Genomic DNA, 14,105 nt, shown 5'->3' with positions numbered 1-14,105 from the left:
CGAGCCATGTGCTAAATTAGAGAGACCTTGAAGAAAGACACTCATCCTTGTAATCACTTTCTTCAATCCAACAGGGCCAAATTTAATCTACTCATTAAAAAAATGTATGGATCCTTTGCTATGTACCAGGCACAGTGCTAGGCACTGGGTATATGAAGGTGAATATGTCTGGTTATCTGATTTCAAGGAACTTATAATGATGAGAAATAGACAAAGAAGAATGACTACGAAAATTTAACCACCATACAAGGCCAAATGTAGTAAAATAGCCAGTGAATGGTAGAGGCTGTGAGTACTGAAGGAGTTTGCAGGGAGATGAGTTTAGGATGGGTGGTTTAGGGGGCCTAGAACTGAATCCCCAAACCCAGCCCAACTGATGATTCCAAAAATTCTATTGAGATTAAATTCTTGTTCTATGGTCCTGCAAGTACAGAGTCGTAGGTCAGCTTATCGTGAAGAATGTTCTTATACCATTTTTAGAGTTAAAACTAGGATAGCTGCCTGGATTAATTTTGGGGTATGTGACTCTCTGACCCTCTGAACAGAGATTGTATTGACATCCTGTGCAGCTATGAACCTTCCCTTTCTACTCTTTGTGAGACCTTGGGAAATAAATCCTAAATGAGTGTGGCAAGAAAGTCTGTAAAATGATCTGCCTATGCTTATTAAAAGGTAGTGAAGTCTCTCTAACCAAAAGATGAGTTCTTTGCATCTGGGAAAGAGAGAGTTGGAATCTATTCTGTATCATCTATCATAAGCTTCTAGCTGCGGTCAAAGAGTTGAGTATTTATTACAAGCAATGATGGAAGAGGCAAGAAGAGCCCAGTTTGATTTTCCAGATCTAAGGCTGCATTTTGAGCCGCCACTTAGAAAAATGCTTTGACTTAAATACTGAGCCAACTTGATTTGGAACTGTCACCACCAAGAGAGAAAATATCTGGAATACTTGCAATGTCATTTCTGGGTAGTCTGTCTTTTATGACTTGTCGTGCATTACTAAAGAGAGACAAGTGAATACTGTGTAGGATTGGGGACTACATGAAACCATTAGTGCTGTCATAGCAGGCAGAAACAGGACCACCAGGCAGAGCAGAAGACCACCCAACACAAAACATGAGTTCCCATTAGCAACATTGTTGAAACTGTATGCTCTTGACACTTACATTTCAGAATGTTGAGCCACCAAGCATGCTGTAGGATAATTATTGCTTTGTGATGATATTTAGTGACTCTCACAATGTGGACCACCAATTCTGGTGTGGGTTTCTTCTTTTTTATTAGCACCATCTGAGAATGTCTGTGGTAGAGACTTTGGTGAATTTCATCTGTCCTGTGGCCAAAAGAATGAAAGGAAGAACAATTTAGTTTGTTAATATGGAAGAGTTCAGCAACAAAAAGCCCATGACACATGTCTGAAAGAGGCTTCATTGAGGGCTTTTTTTTTCTCCTTTTTTTCCCAAACAAATCATACCAGAATGTTTTACTACCACTTCTTAAAGTACACTCTGTATGCAAATAGTCTTGTACTCATTTCAGAGCTGTGGTGGGATCTTTTATCCAGCAAAATTTTCTGGTCACTATTTCTATCGCAGACCCAGCTGTCTCCTGGTTAATAAAACAAACTAAAACCAAACACTTTTCTTTTTCCCTAGAAGAAATCAATATGATTGCTCAAGATAAGTTCTTTACCTTTTCTTTTATTTTATATTTTGTAAAGGAAAAGCCAGTCCAATTTCTCTCCATTTCTCCCCTTGTTCTCAGACTCTTTTCTTTGCCTTTATATCATTTTATTCTTCTTCTTATACTGAATGTGTTGGTCAAATTTTTAAATCTGAATTCACCAATACTAATTCTTGTCTAACTTATTTCCTGATGGCAAAATTTTTGATGAGTTTTTTTATTGTTGATACTTTCTCCTCTTGTATTCTAGTTTGCTCAGTTAACATTTTGTTGAAGTTTATTTACAGATTTCCCTAGATGTTCACAATCATTACCCAACTTCTTTTCTCTCTCACATTTATGATTTCAACATCTTTTACATTCAACTTATTTTCAAGGACGTTTCCATTTTATTTGAGAGTTTTGGATTCAAAGAGAATGAATAACTAATCCTTAAATCAGTAACTCAGCAACTTAGTTTTCTAATTGGAACTTATTTAGTTTCCAGATTTTGTTGTGAAATTGATTTAGCACGTTATTGTTGTCATTGTTCATAAAATCAACATTTAATGGAAGCAACAAAGAAGTACCTTAACATAGAGAAATGTTGACTTTTATATCTAACACATAAATCTCTTGATTCAAAACCTTTGACAAAAATAAATCAAAATTGAGTTATCTTTCTGTGAAACCAATCTCTAGAGCAGTGTCACTAGTAGAACTGGGGCTCTTTAACCATTCCAGTCTATTGCTTGAGTAAGCAACACTGCTGTGTTACAGGCAAGATTCTGGTCCAATTAGCGTTTGTGCAGAGGGGATACACCTTCTAAACCTTTCCAATTCAATGAGAGCAGAGTAGTAGGCATCTTACACAGTGCACAACTATAAATATTTGATGAACAAATGGCAAGAGATGAACGCATAACTAGAGAATGATATAGACAAAAGAAGAGGCAAAATTGTAAAAGAGCTAGATCTGGAAGGAAAAAGTCATGAAATTTATGGATTTTATAGTTGAAATCCCTGTTTCACCTCTACATATGCGTGATTTGTTTTTGAACCCACTGTACATGCCACGATTCCCAGGAACTCATCCCAAATTGAATTCCATCCTGGAATGCTGAGGTTTTCAAATACTAAATTATTCACCAGTTATGGAACAATCCAAAATTCTCCTCAATTTACCCAAGCCTCTTCTGACCATCATTTCCTGGGTATCCTTATAAGAAATTCTCAGTTTCTCATGTTGGTATATAAACTCTCTGGCTTCACTTGTGTGAGTTTATCTTCTTTCTCACTCAGGAGATTTCTCTGCTTTCCCATGCCCTGCATCATTCTTTCATCTGCAGGGGCTGATCTGTCCATTTCCTGTGGGGTAGACTCTTGGCCCAAATGTGTGTAATTATGAAGTTTCCCCTGGGGTGTAGGATGGTGGGAGGGGTAGTTCTTGGTGCCTGGTGTACACAGTCTGTGTCTCAAGAGAAGAATCATAGAAAACAATTAACTGAGCATTTGTCAAAAATGCTGGCACGTGCATATGTCTTTTAGCTCCCAAAAGATTTGCCTTCTGCTTTGCTAACCTCAGGATACTGGCCAGCCACAGGGAGAGACTGCCAAGCACATCCAGCTCATGTAGCAAGAGGCTGCTCCACTTGACTATCTGGAAATCATTCTTTCACTCACTTGGGAGGTTCTGGGGCCTCTTTCTTTCCTCAGAAACAAGGCCCACCCAAATGATTTCAAGGGTATGTTGCAGCACAGTTTCCACAGGCAGACAAGCTGTGAAAGCTGGAAATCTGCAGCTCCTCTCCTTCCCCACTTAGTGCAGAACATTCTTTTCCCAACCACATAGGTTTACAGTCTCCCAAGACCTTTCTCGTGAAAGGCAATAGAACCCAGTGTCAAGTTAAGTTAAGATGAATAATTAGGAAAATCTGTAGCTACTGAGAATGAAGTTCCTAGATGAGCATCAGCACTGACCGCAGGAGGTGAGGGTTTGCCTTTTTTCTATCTGTTGTCAGGAATGATGAAGAGAAGCGGAGGGCCCTGGTTTGCCTCTCGAGTTCTCAGCTCCATTTCTCAGTGTTGCCAATGGTGCACTGGGTAGAGGATGAAGCTTCCTTCCTATTTCTCTTTCACTGGTGGGCTGGTGGTGAGCTGGCCACATTCAGAAGGGAAACAGAAGGGAAATTACTAAATGTTAAGGTCCTACCCTGGTCAGCGCATGAGCTGGAGATCTTCACCTGCGGTACTGCTCCAAGTGGTCTGCAAGCCAAGGACACCAATGTGAAAATAATTTCCATCTTTTGCTCTGAACTTCTCTTCTCCTTATCTCAGATCAAAATGGCCTTTCTTTATCAAGCACATATAATAAAACTGTGAAAGCATGACCAATAAAAAATAGAAATTCAATGAAAGTAAATTTATGCCTGACGGTTCTTTTTTTTCCCCATTTCATTACTTCCTTTCCATTCTCTAAACTGGAAGTAATATTTCAATAATGGTCTTTCTAGTCTATATATCTAACCACAGCACTTTCTTGCTTTAAAACTTCCAATGGCTTGCCACCATCTGTAAAGTAAATGGTCCCTAGCATGATGCCACACACTTGAACTCAAGCCTTGCTGAATTATTCCAGCTCCCTAAGCCATCAGGTCCTTTTCTGTTCTACTCCTGTGCAAATGCTACTCTCTTTGTTTGGAATGCCTTCATTTCACTATGCTTCCAAAAACACTACTTCAAAATGCAGCTCGGAAGTCACCCTACTCACAAGCCCTCTTCAACCATCCCCTCCCTCTTCCCCACCAGCAGAGTTGTGCTTGCTCTTGGCACCACGGAATTGTGTACGTACTTCTTTTAAAATATACCGTACTGTTTTGCTGGTGTTATTATTGCTATTGCTCATGTTGTTCATTTGCATGTCTTCTTCCCCAGTAGAATGTGATTTCCTCTGGAGCAGGAGTTTTTTACTATTGTCATATTAACCTCAGGAGTTCTAAATGCCTGCCATAACTGTGGGTGCCAGGAGCCAAAGTCTTGCAAATGCTTAGTGATTCCTGAGAAATAGTCTCCACTGAAGTTGAAATTTGTGTCTCCATTCTGTTTCCTGTCCTACGTCTGTTTCCCATTCAGTCAACAAACACTTATCAGGCACTACTTGCTCTTTATTCTTTTCTTTAATTTTTGATCTTATCTTTCCCCTATTTGTGGGAAAATTCTTAGACCATAAATCAGAGAACATTGATTACTGGCTATGTTTTTCAGGCAAGTCTCTGAGCTCTAGTTTCCTTATTTATGAAATGGGAAGAATAGCACCTCCCTACCAGAACTTACAGAGCCATTGAGTAAATCAAATAAAACAATTTCATGAGTAACTTATAATAATTATATTTTCTACTTGTATTGTTTCTGCTGTTTTCCTGGCCTTTAACTGTCAATGTCTTTCCTCCATAGTGCTTCTTTCTTAACAATGTATTTTCTTCCTGCTTTTTAACTTTCCTTCTCTTTCCATAATATTCTTTTCATGCTCCTCTTTCACAAGTGCCACCCTTTTCACTGGTCTCTTCAAAATCATTTTTGAAAGTCAGTCACTGTACATCACAGCTCCTTGGGACTGTCACATTCTTTTTTCTCTGCTGCCCTATTAGCTGCCTTATAAACATCTTAAAAAATGTTTTTCCCTTTGGGAAAAACATGAAAATTCAGGGGAAATTTAAACTTGTGCCTGGAATCAAACAGATGTACAATTCTCCTTTCAGAGAGTTGTGATCTTTGAGAATAAGGTCCTTAGTGACTAGCAGGAAGGTTTCTAGGGTCCAATTGATCAGGGACTAAAAATTCTCTTCTCCCCATGCTGCTGTTATAATTAATGGTCTGACAACATGACTAAAATTTTGTCCCTTTCCTATTTCAGTTATTCTTATTTTTTATTTATTTAATTAATTAATTAATTAATTAATTTATGGCTGTGTTGGGTCTTCGTTTCTGTGCGAGGGCTTTCCCCAGTCGCGGCAAGCGGGGGCCACTCTTCATCGCGGTGCGCGGGCCTCTCACTATCGCGGCCTCTCTTGTTGCGGAGCACAGGCTCCAGACACGCAGGCTCAGCAATTGTGGCTCACGGGCCTAGTTGCTCCGCTGCATGTGGGATCTTCCCAGACCAGGGCTCGAACCCGTGTCCCCTGCATTGGCAGGCAGATTCTCAACCACTGCGCCACCAGGGAAGCCCCAGTTATTCTTAGTTCTTAATTTTTATTTGCTCAATAATTTATTTGTTCAATATTGAGCACCTACTTTACACCAGACGTTTGCTTGGTATTGTGTTATTTTTCTTTTTATTAAAGTATAGTTGTATAATATTATGTAAGTTTCAGGCATACAATATAGTGATTCACAATATTTAAAGGTTATGCTCCATTTATAGTTATTATAAAATATTGGCTATATTCCCCATGTTGTACAATATATGCTTGTAGCTTATTGTATACCTAATAGTTAATCCCCTACTCCTCTTAATCCCCTACCCCTATCTTGCCCTTCCCATCTTCCCTCTCCCCTCTGGTAACCACTAGTTTGTTCTCTGTAACTGTGAGCCTGTTTCTTTTTTGTTGTATTCACTAGTTTGTTGTATTTTTTAGATTCCACATATAAGTGATATCATACAGTACTTGTCTTTTTCTATCTGACTTATTTCACTTAACATAATGCCCTCCAAGTCCATCCATGTTGTTGCAAATGGCAAAAGGTACTGTATTTTTATGAAAGGCGTGGTCCTCACTCCCAGGGAGCAAACAGTCCAGTGGGGATAAAGAGGATCATGCTGGTGATTACAAGACATATTTGGGGGACACATGGCTGAGTTTTGGTCTGATTTGTTCCCTGATATACACACAGCAAAGGCAGTGCCTTGGACATAGTAGGTGCTCAATAAATATTTGTTGAATTTATAAATACATTTTGAAATTTAAAATGTTGAATAGGAGTTAAGCAGTTAAAGGAAGTGGAATAGGGTGTTGGAACAGGCAAAGGGAACAGCATATGAAATGGCCCAGTGGCAATAGAAAGCATAACAATTATGGGGAACTACAGATTTCTTTTTGGCAAAGGCTTAGAGTGAGGGATGGGTGTGATGAGAGTTGAGCCCAGTAAATCTAGGTGTTCCTTGATAACGACCACCAACTACTATTTACCTTCCTTATATCAGGTGCTTTACATACATTATCTTAAAACCTTACAACAACCCTATGAAAACAACTAATATTCAGCCTCTTTTGTTCATTTCAACCCGATTTCACTTAACTACAAGTGGTTGTAGTATTTGAGAACTGTAGTATACTTGACCCTGGCCATATACTTCTCTGATGACAGACAAGGTGACCAGACCCCTGCACTTGAGTTCAGCTGCCTCTAGAAAAAAGACTTCAGGTTTAGAAGTGTTCTTTCAGTTGCTCTCAGACTCTCATTCTCTGGGAATAAATTTGAGAGGACCCTAGGTAATAAATGATCTGTAGCTTTCAACTGTGGTGCAATGTTTCATTGAGTAGTTGGATGCCAAATTTCAGTAAAATGTGGAATAAGTAAACCAGAGGAAGTCTAACTGGAGCATAGTTCTACTTGGAAAAAAGAACTCTGGGAAAACACTATGTTCTCTGGCTAAACCATCAAAAGGTATGAGTTCTGAAGTGGGCTAGAGCAGAAGAGCAGCAAAATTATGACTATTTTAAATTCTAAGAACTTTCAAATTAGTGGTTGGAAATTTACTCTGGGGGTTATCATTAAGAGGTTTCAAGAGTCTTAGACTTCTTGTATTGGAAAGGATCTTATAGATCTTGAAGTCTAACTTCCTTGTTTGGTAGATGTGGAAACTGAGGTCAAAGAAGTTCAATGTCCCATAGCTGTGCATGGAGGTCAGTGTTCTCTCTACTGTACCACATTATCTCCTGATAATTTTAGGTATTACTATTCTAATGTGAAAAGCTCTTTTTATTTCATTATTTTTTTAACATCTTTATTGGAGTATAATTGCTTTAAAACTTTGTGTTAGTTTCTGCTGTATGACAAAGTGAATCAGCTATATGTATACATATATCCCCATATACCCTGCCTCTTGCATCTCACTCCCACCCTCCCTACCCCACCCCTCTAGGTGGTCACAAAGCACCGAGCTGATCTCCCTGTGCTATGTAGCTGCTTCCCACTAGCTATTTTACATTTGGTAGTGTATATATGTCAATGCCATTCTCTCACTTCGTCCCAGCTTACCCTTCCCCGTCCCCGTGTCCTCAAGTCCATTCTCTACATCTGCGTCTTTATTCCTGTCCTGCCCCTAGTTTCTTCAGAACCATTTTTTTCTGCTTTTGTTTTTGTTATAGAGTCCATATATATGTGTTAGCGTATGGTATTTGTTTTTCTCTTTGTGACTTACTTCACTCTGTATGACAGTCTCTAGGTCCATCCACCTCACTACAAATAACTCAATTTCATTTCTTTTTATGGCTGAGTAATATTCCATTGTATATATGTGCCCCATCCTCTTTATTCATTCATCTGTCAGTGGACACCTAGGTTGCTTCCATGTCCTGGCTATTGTAAATAGTGCTGCAATGAACATTGTGGTACATGACTCTTTTTGAATTATAGTTTTCTCAGGGTATATGCCCAGTAGTGGGATTGCTGGATCATATGGTAGTTCTATTTTTGGTTTTTTAAGGAACCTCCATACTGTTCTCCATATTGGCTGTAACAATTTACATTCCCACCAACAGTGCAAGAGGGTTCCCTTTTCCCCACACCCTCTCCAGAATTTTTTGTTTGTAGATTTTTTGATGATGGCCATTCTGACTGGTGTGAGGTGATTGGAGTTTTGATTTGCATTTCTGTAATGATGAGTGATGTGGAGCATCCTTTCATGTGTCTGTTGGCAATCTGTATATCTTCTTTGGAGAAATGTCTATTTAGGTCTTCTGCACATTTTTGGATTGGGTTGTTTTTTTGATATTGAACTGCATGAGCTGCTTGTATATTTTGGAGATTAATCCTTTAATCAGTTGCTTTGTTTGCAAATATTTTCTCCCATTCTGAGGGTTGTCTTTTAGTCCTGTTTATGGTTTCCTTTGCTGTGCAAAACCTTTTAAGTTTCATTAGGTTCCATTTGTATATTTTTGTTTTTATTTCCATTTCTCTAGGAGCTGGGTCAAAAAGGATCTTGCTGTGATTTATGTCAGAGTGTTCTGCTTATGTTTTCCTCTAAGAGTTTTAAACTGTCTGGCCTTACATTTAGGACTTTAATCTATTTTGAGTTTATTTTTGTGTATGGTGTTTGGGAGCATTCTAATTTCATTCTTTTACCTGTAGCTGTCCAGTTTTCCCAGCACTATTTATTGAAGAGGCTGTCTTTTCTCCATTGTATATTCTTGCCTCCTTTATCAAAGATAAGGTGACTGTATGTGTGTGGGTTTATCTCTGGGCTTTCTATCCTGTTCCATTGATCTATATTTCTGTTTTTGTGCCAGTACCATACTACCTTGATTACTGTGGCTTTGTAGTATAGTCTGAAGTCTGGGAGCCTGATTCCTCCAGCTCCGTTTTTCTTTTTCAAGATTGCTTTGGCTATTCATGGTCTTTTGTGTTTCTATACAAATTGTGAATTTTTTTGTTCTAGTTCTGTGAAAAATATCATTGGTAGTTTGATAGAGATTGCATTGAATCTGTAGATTGCTTTGTATAGTATGGTCATTTTCACAGTGTTGATTCTTCCAATCCAAGAACATGGTATATCTCTCCATCTGTTTGTATCATCTTTAATTTCTTTCATGAGTGTCTTTTAGTTTTCTGAGTACAGGGCTTTTACCTCCTTAGATAGGTTTATTCCTAGGTATATATATAGGTTTATTCTTTTCATTGCAGTGGTAAATGGGAGTGTTTCCTAAAGTTCTCTTTCAGATTTTTCATCATTAGTGTATAGGAATGCAAGAGATTTCTGTGCATTAATTTTGTATCCTGCTACTTTAGCAAATTCATTGATTAGCTCTAGTAGTTTTCTGGTAGCATCTTTAGGATTCTCTACGTGTAGTATCATGTCATCTGCAAACAGTGACAGCTTTACTTCTTTTGGTCCAATTTGGATTCCTTTTATTTCTTTTTCTTCTCTGATTGCTGTGGCTAACACTTCCAAAACTATGTTGAATAATAGTGCTGAGAGTGGGCATCCTTGTCTTGTTCCTGATTTTAGAGGAAATGGTTTCAGTTTTTCACCATTGAGAATGATGTTGGCTGTGGGTTTGTCATATATGGCCTTTATTATGTTGAGGTAAGTTCCCTCTATGCCTATTTTCTCTAGGGTTTTTATCATACATGGGTGTTGAATTTTGTTGAAAGCTTTTTCTGCATCTATTGAGATGATCATATGGTTTTTAGCCTTCAGTTTGTTAATATGGTGTATCACATTGATTGATTTGTGTATACTGAAGAATCCTTGCATTCCTTGTATAAACCCCACTTGATCATGGTGTATGATCTTTTTAATGTGCTGTTGGATTCTGTTTGCTAGTATTTTGTTGAGGATTTTTGCATCTATGTTCATCAGTGATATTGGTCTGTAGTTTTCTTTTATTGTGACATCTTTATCTGGTTTTGGTATCAGGGTGATGGTGGCCTCATAGAATGAGTTTGGGTGTGTTCCTCCCTCTGCTATATTTTGGAAGAGTTTGAGAAGGATAGGTGTTAGCTTTTCTCTAAATGTTTGCTAGAATTCGCCTGTGAAGCCCTCTGGTCTTGGGCTTTTGTTTGTTGGAAGATTTTTAATCACAGTTTCAATTTCAGTACTTGTGACTGGTCTGTTTATATTTTCTATTTCTTCCTGGTTCAGTCACAGACGGTTGTGCTTTTCTAAGAATTTGTCCATTTTTTCCAGGTTGTCCACTTTAATGGCATATAGTTGCTTATAGTAATCCCTCATGATTCTTTATATTTCTGCAGGGTCAGTTGTTACTTCTCCTTTTTCCTTTCTAATTCTGTTGATTTGAGTCTTCTCCCTTTTTTTCTTGATGACTCTGGCTAGTGGTTGAAATCAAGGAGGAAATCAAAAAATACCTAGAAACAAATGACAATGAAAACACGATGACCCAAAACCTATGGGATGTAGCAAAGGCAGTTCTAAGAGGGAAGTTTATAGCAATACAATCCCACCTCAAGAAACAAGAAAAATTGCAAATTAACAACCTAACCTTACACCTAAAGCAATTAGAGAAAGAAGAACAAAAAACCCCCAAAGTTAGCAGAAGTAAAGAAACCATAAATATCAGATCAGAAATAAATGAAAAAGAAATGAAGAAAACAATAGCAAAGATCAATAAAACTAAAAGCTGGTTCTTTGAAAAGGTAAACAAAATTGATAAACCACTAGCCAGAGTCATCAAGAAAAGCTCTTTTTAATTAACTAATTCGGTGTACAGAATTGTATCACTCTTGTTTAATGGTCTACATGCCAGTCATTCCGTTGTCCATTTAAAAATATTATTGATTCTTAGCTCCTTTAAGGTTGTAGAAGATCTCTGTGGAGGAAGAACTGAATTCAGTCAGCACAATTTTCTTTCATCTTGGCTTTATTGCCATTTCTCTTATTTTTAGTTTGAAGGAGCTCAAAATGCTTTGCCCATATATATGTGTTAATTATTTTGCAGCATGTAGCAAGCATTATTAATAAAATATTAGTTTAAGAAACAAAAGGTCAGATATGTTGATTTACTGGCTTACCTTCAGGTTGTACAGGAATCACAGCCAGAATCCAGTTCTTAAGAATCCTAATTGACCTCAAAAGTCACAGTTACCCAGAGCCTCTCCTTGGAGGGGCTTTGTGGGATGAAAAGGCAGATTATGTGGTCCTCAAAGAGTGCCTGGAGAATTTCCTGAAAAACTTTGCAATAGTACTTCTCTAATCAAAGAGTAAGCTTTTGTAAGAGAACTTCATGAAACAACTGGTATGGTGCTTGATTTAGGGCTTTTCCATCATCATTGACAGTGAAGCCTTAATAGGAAAACAAACAAATAAAAACACCTGGACTGATGGAAACTAATATGGAAGCATCTGATATAGTATCTAGCAGAGAGGAGTTTTGATGGAAAAAAAGAAAGGGAAACAGGGAGAGTGGAAACATGGTAAGGGCTTTTCAAAACAGCTTTTAAAACAGAAAAGAATGGACCCCAAATTCAAGTTGTTTAGTATCCCAAAGATAATACAAATGCATTTGGGCCTCTTCAAAATGTTCTATTTGTAGAATTTATGACTTACATTTGGAGTGAAGTTTTGAATTTAACTTCAAGGAATATTTGAAAAACCTATTTTTGTTGAGGTTTCTTCTCATGTATTTGCATAATTGAAATAACTTGGTCTTTTTACCAATTCTGTTGTGTAAGAAATATTTTATATGTCGTTATACAGATCCAAGTGGCAGCACTATATTAATAAAGCACATGGAGCTATGTAAAAGAAACCCTTCTTAAGAGTGAAATCCAGTTGGCAAATCCCATTTGTCATGAAAATTATTGAGATTAATTGCAACATGTTCTATAAAACCTTTGGTAAAAGTACTCTGCAATTGTAAAATTCATAACACATAATCCTTGAGGAACTAAAGTTTTAAGCTATTTTGTTAAATTTTTACTTACAAAAACTTACATGCAGAAACTGATAAATGATGGATATATCTTTCTGTGTTGTGTGGGAAACGGTTAGTGATATGGCAAGACATTCTTTCAGGGTCAGTTCCTAGAGCACACCTCTAATCCAAAATTCATAGCACTACCAGTTTATTCCTAAAGAGGCCCAGTTTCTTAATGAAATAAAAATGCCAACTCCTTTGGCCAAGTCTATTCAAGGTCCTGCATTAACCGTCATTTCTACCTTTGTGGACTCCTCTCCACCAAGAACCCCTGGTGTAAGCCTTGCATTTGGACCTCACTCTCCTGTCTCTCAAGTACCTCCTCAGCATCTTCTGTCATTTCATCTGCCTTGAGTCCTCCCCACCCTGCCCCTCACCTGTCTGATACCCACACCCATGCTGATATCCACCATTAAAATAAAAAATTCTACTTGTAATTCAAGTTCTGGCCAAATGCTACATCCTCCATAAAGAGTGCCCCCTTCCACTTACTAAGCCAGTGGCTAGTCGCTTCTTTTTCTGAAATCCCAAAATACATCATAATCAGTGCCACACCAAAGGGAAAAACGCTCTATCATATGGAATAGCCCTTTGTGCACACTTTTCTTATCTCTTCCACCAGAATATAAATTCTTGATAGCAAAGAGCTGGACTTGTTTGTTCCTGAATTATCTACAGTACTTAGCACAGTGCTCAGTACATTTTAAACCCTTGGCAAATACTTGAAGGATAAACAGACTGAAAACAGCTCATAGGACATCACAAAACTGATGACTTTCCTTTCTGAATAACGATGATTAAAATAAAAATAATGATAGCAGCTGACATTCATTGAGGATTTACCATGTGCCAGACAATGTTATAAGTATTTCACATGTATTAATTTAATTGCCAAGACAATCCTGTGACTTGGATACTATTATCATTTTCATTTTACTGATTAGGGGAACTGAGGCAGAGAGGTTAGGGAATTTGCTCAAGTTATACAGAATGGTATTTGGAAGGCCAGGATTAAAACCCAGGCAATCTGTCTCCAAAGCCCTCACTCTTAATTTCTTTACAAACATCTCACCTTTTTCAGGCTTTCCCTAATATTCCAGACAAATGAAGTCTCATGTGGGCACCTTCTTTCCCAGTTAATGAAAATATTCATGTCCTCTCTTGAAAAGACCACATGTGTTACAGTTACCAGCAGTGACTGAGACTTTGGCCATCCTCAAAGAGAGCCACACTGTCTGCTTGATAAAAGCCATAATTTTCCTGACCTGCTCCGGGCCTGGCGCCCTCAAAGAAAATGCAGGCAGACACTTGGCAACTCGGCTCTCCCAGACTCTCAAGCACAGTGCTGTGTTAGTGTTGGCAGTGGGAGACGGTTTGCTTCCTCCTCCTTTCATGAACTGTCACATCAGCCTCTTTGATCCTCCCAGGGTCTCGAGTGTGCCAGAATCGTAATTCCATGTCTTTGCTCTGTTTCAGATAATTGCCAGAGAAAACGCTACAGTCGGTAATAGCCAAGGTAGGGGAATATTGCTCCCTGCACAGTATACTGTTTATATATTGCATACTCAGAAAGGTTTCAGAGTGGAGGCATTGATTATTTTTATTGCTCCAAAGCCATGAAAGGGAAAAATGGGAATGAACAGAAATTGATACATCTGGAACAAGAGCCAGGCATGATTTACTCACATTTTTACCTGACTTGAAATTGCTTATTTTAGAAAAAAGAAACATTATAAAATCTCAGGAAAATGTCATGAATCAGAGCCAGCATGATTTCACATTGGGGCTTCA

At 38.1% G+C, this 14,105-nt stretch overlaps 1 protein-coding gene across 9 annotated transcripts in view; it reads left to right on the top strand.

The window, feature by feature from the left end:
• LOC309634446 (uncharacterized protein) overlaps nucleotides 1–14,105 on the top strand; it is a 284,447-nt gene that overhangs the window by 153,130 nt on the left and 117,212 nt on the right. For 7 of the 9 annotated variants that reach the window (XR_014248106.1, XR_014248107.1, XR_014248108.1 and 4 more), the window contains one exon: nucleotides 13,791–13,830. The exons of the other annotated variants lie outside the window; for them this stretch is intronic. Coding sequence is in view for 1 of the 7 variants with exons in the window: in XM_082404524.1 (XP_082260650.1) it covers nucleotides 13,791–13,830 (40 nt within the window). In the remaining 6 variants the exon portion in view is untranslated. The remainder of the gene's footprint in view (nucleotides 1–13,790; nucleotides 13,831–14,105) is intronic. 9 annotated transcript variants of the gene reach the window in all.

This window comes from Balaenoptera borealis, assembly GCF_965194805.1.
Source record: "Balaenoptera borealis genome assembly, chromosome: 1".
Lineage (NCBI taxonomy): Eukaryota > Metazoa > Chordata > Mammalia > Artiodactyla > Balaenopteridae > Balaenoptera > Balaenoptera borealis.
Note: the sequence above shows the minus strand (reverse complement) of the source record. Positions and strands in the feature narration are given on the sequence as shown.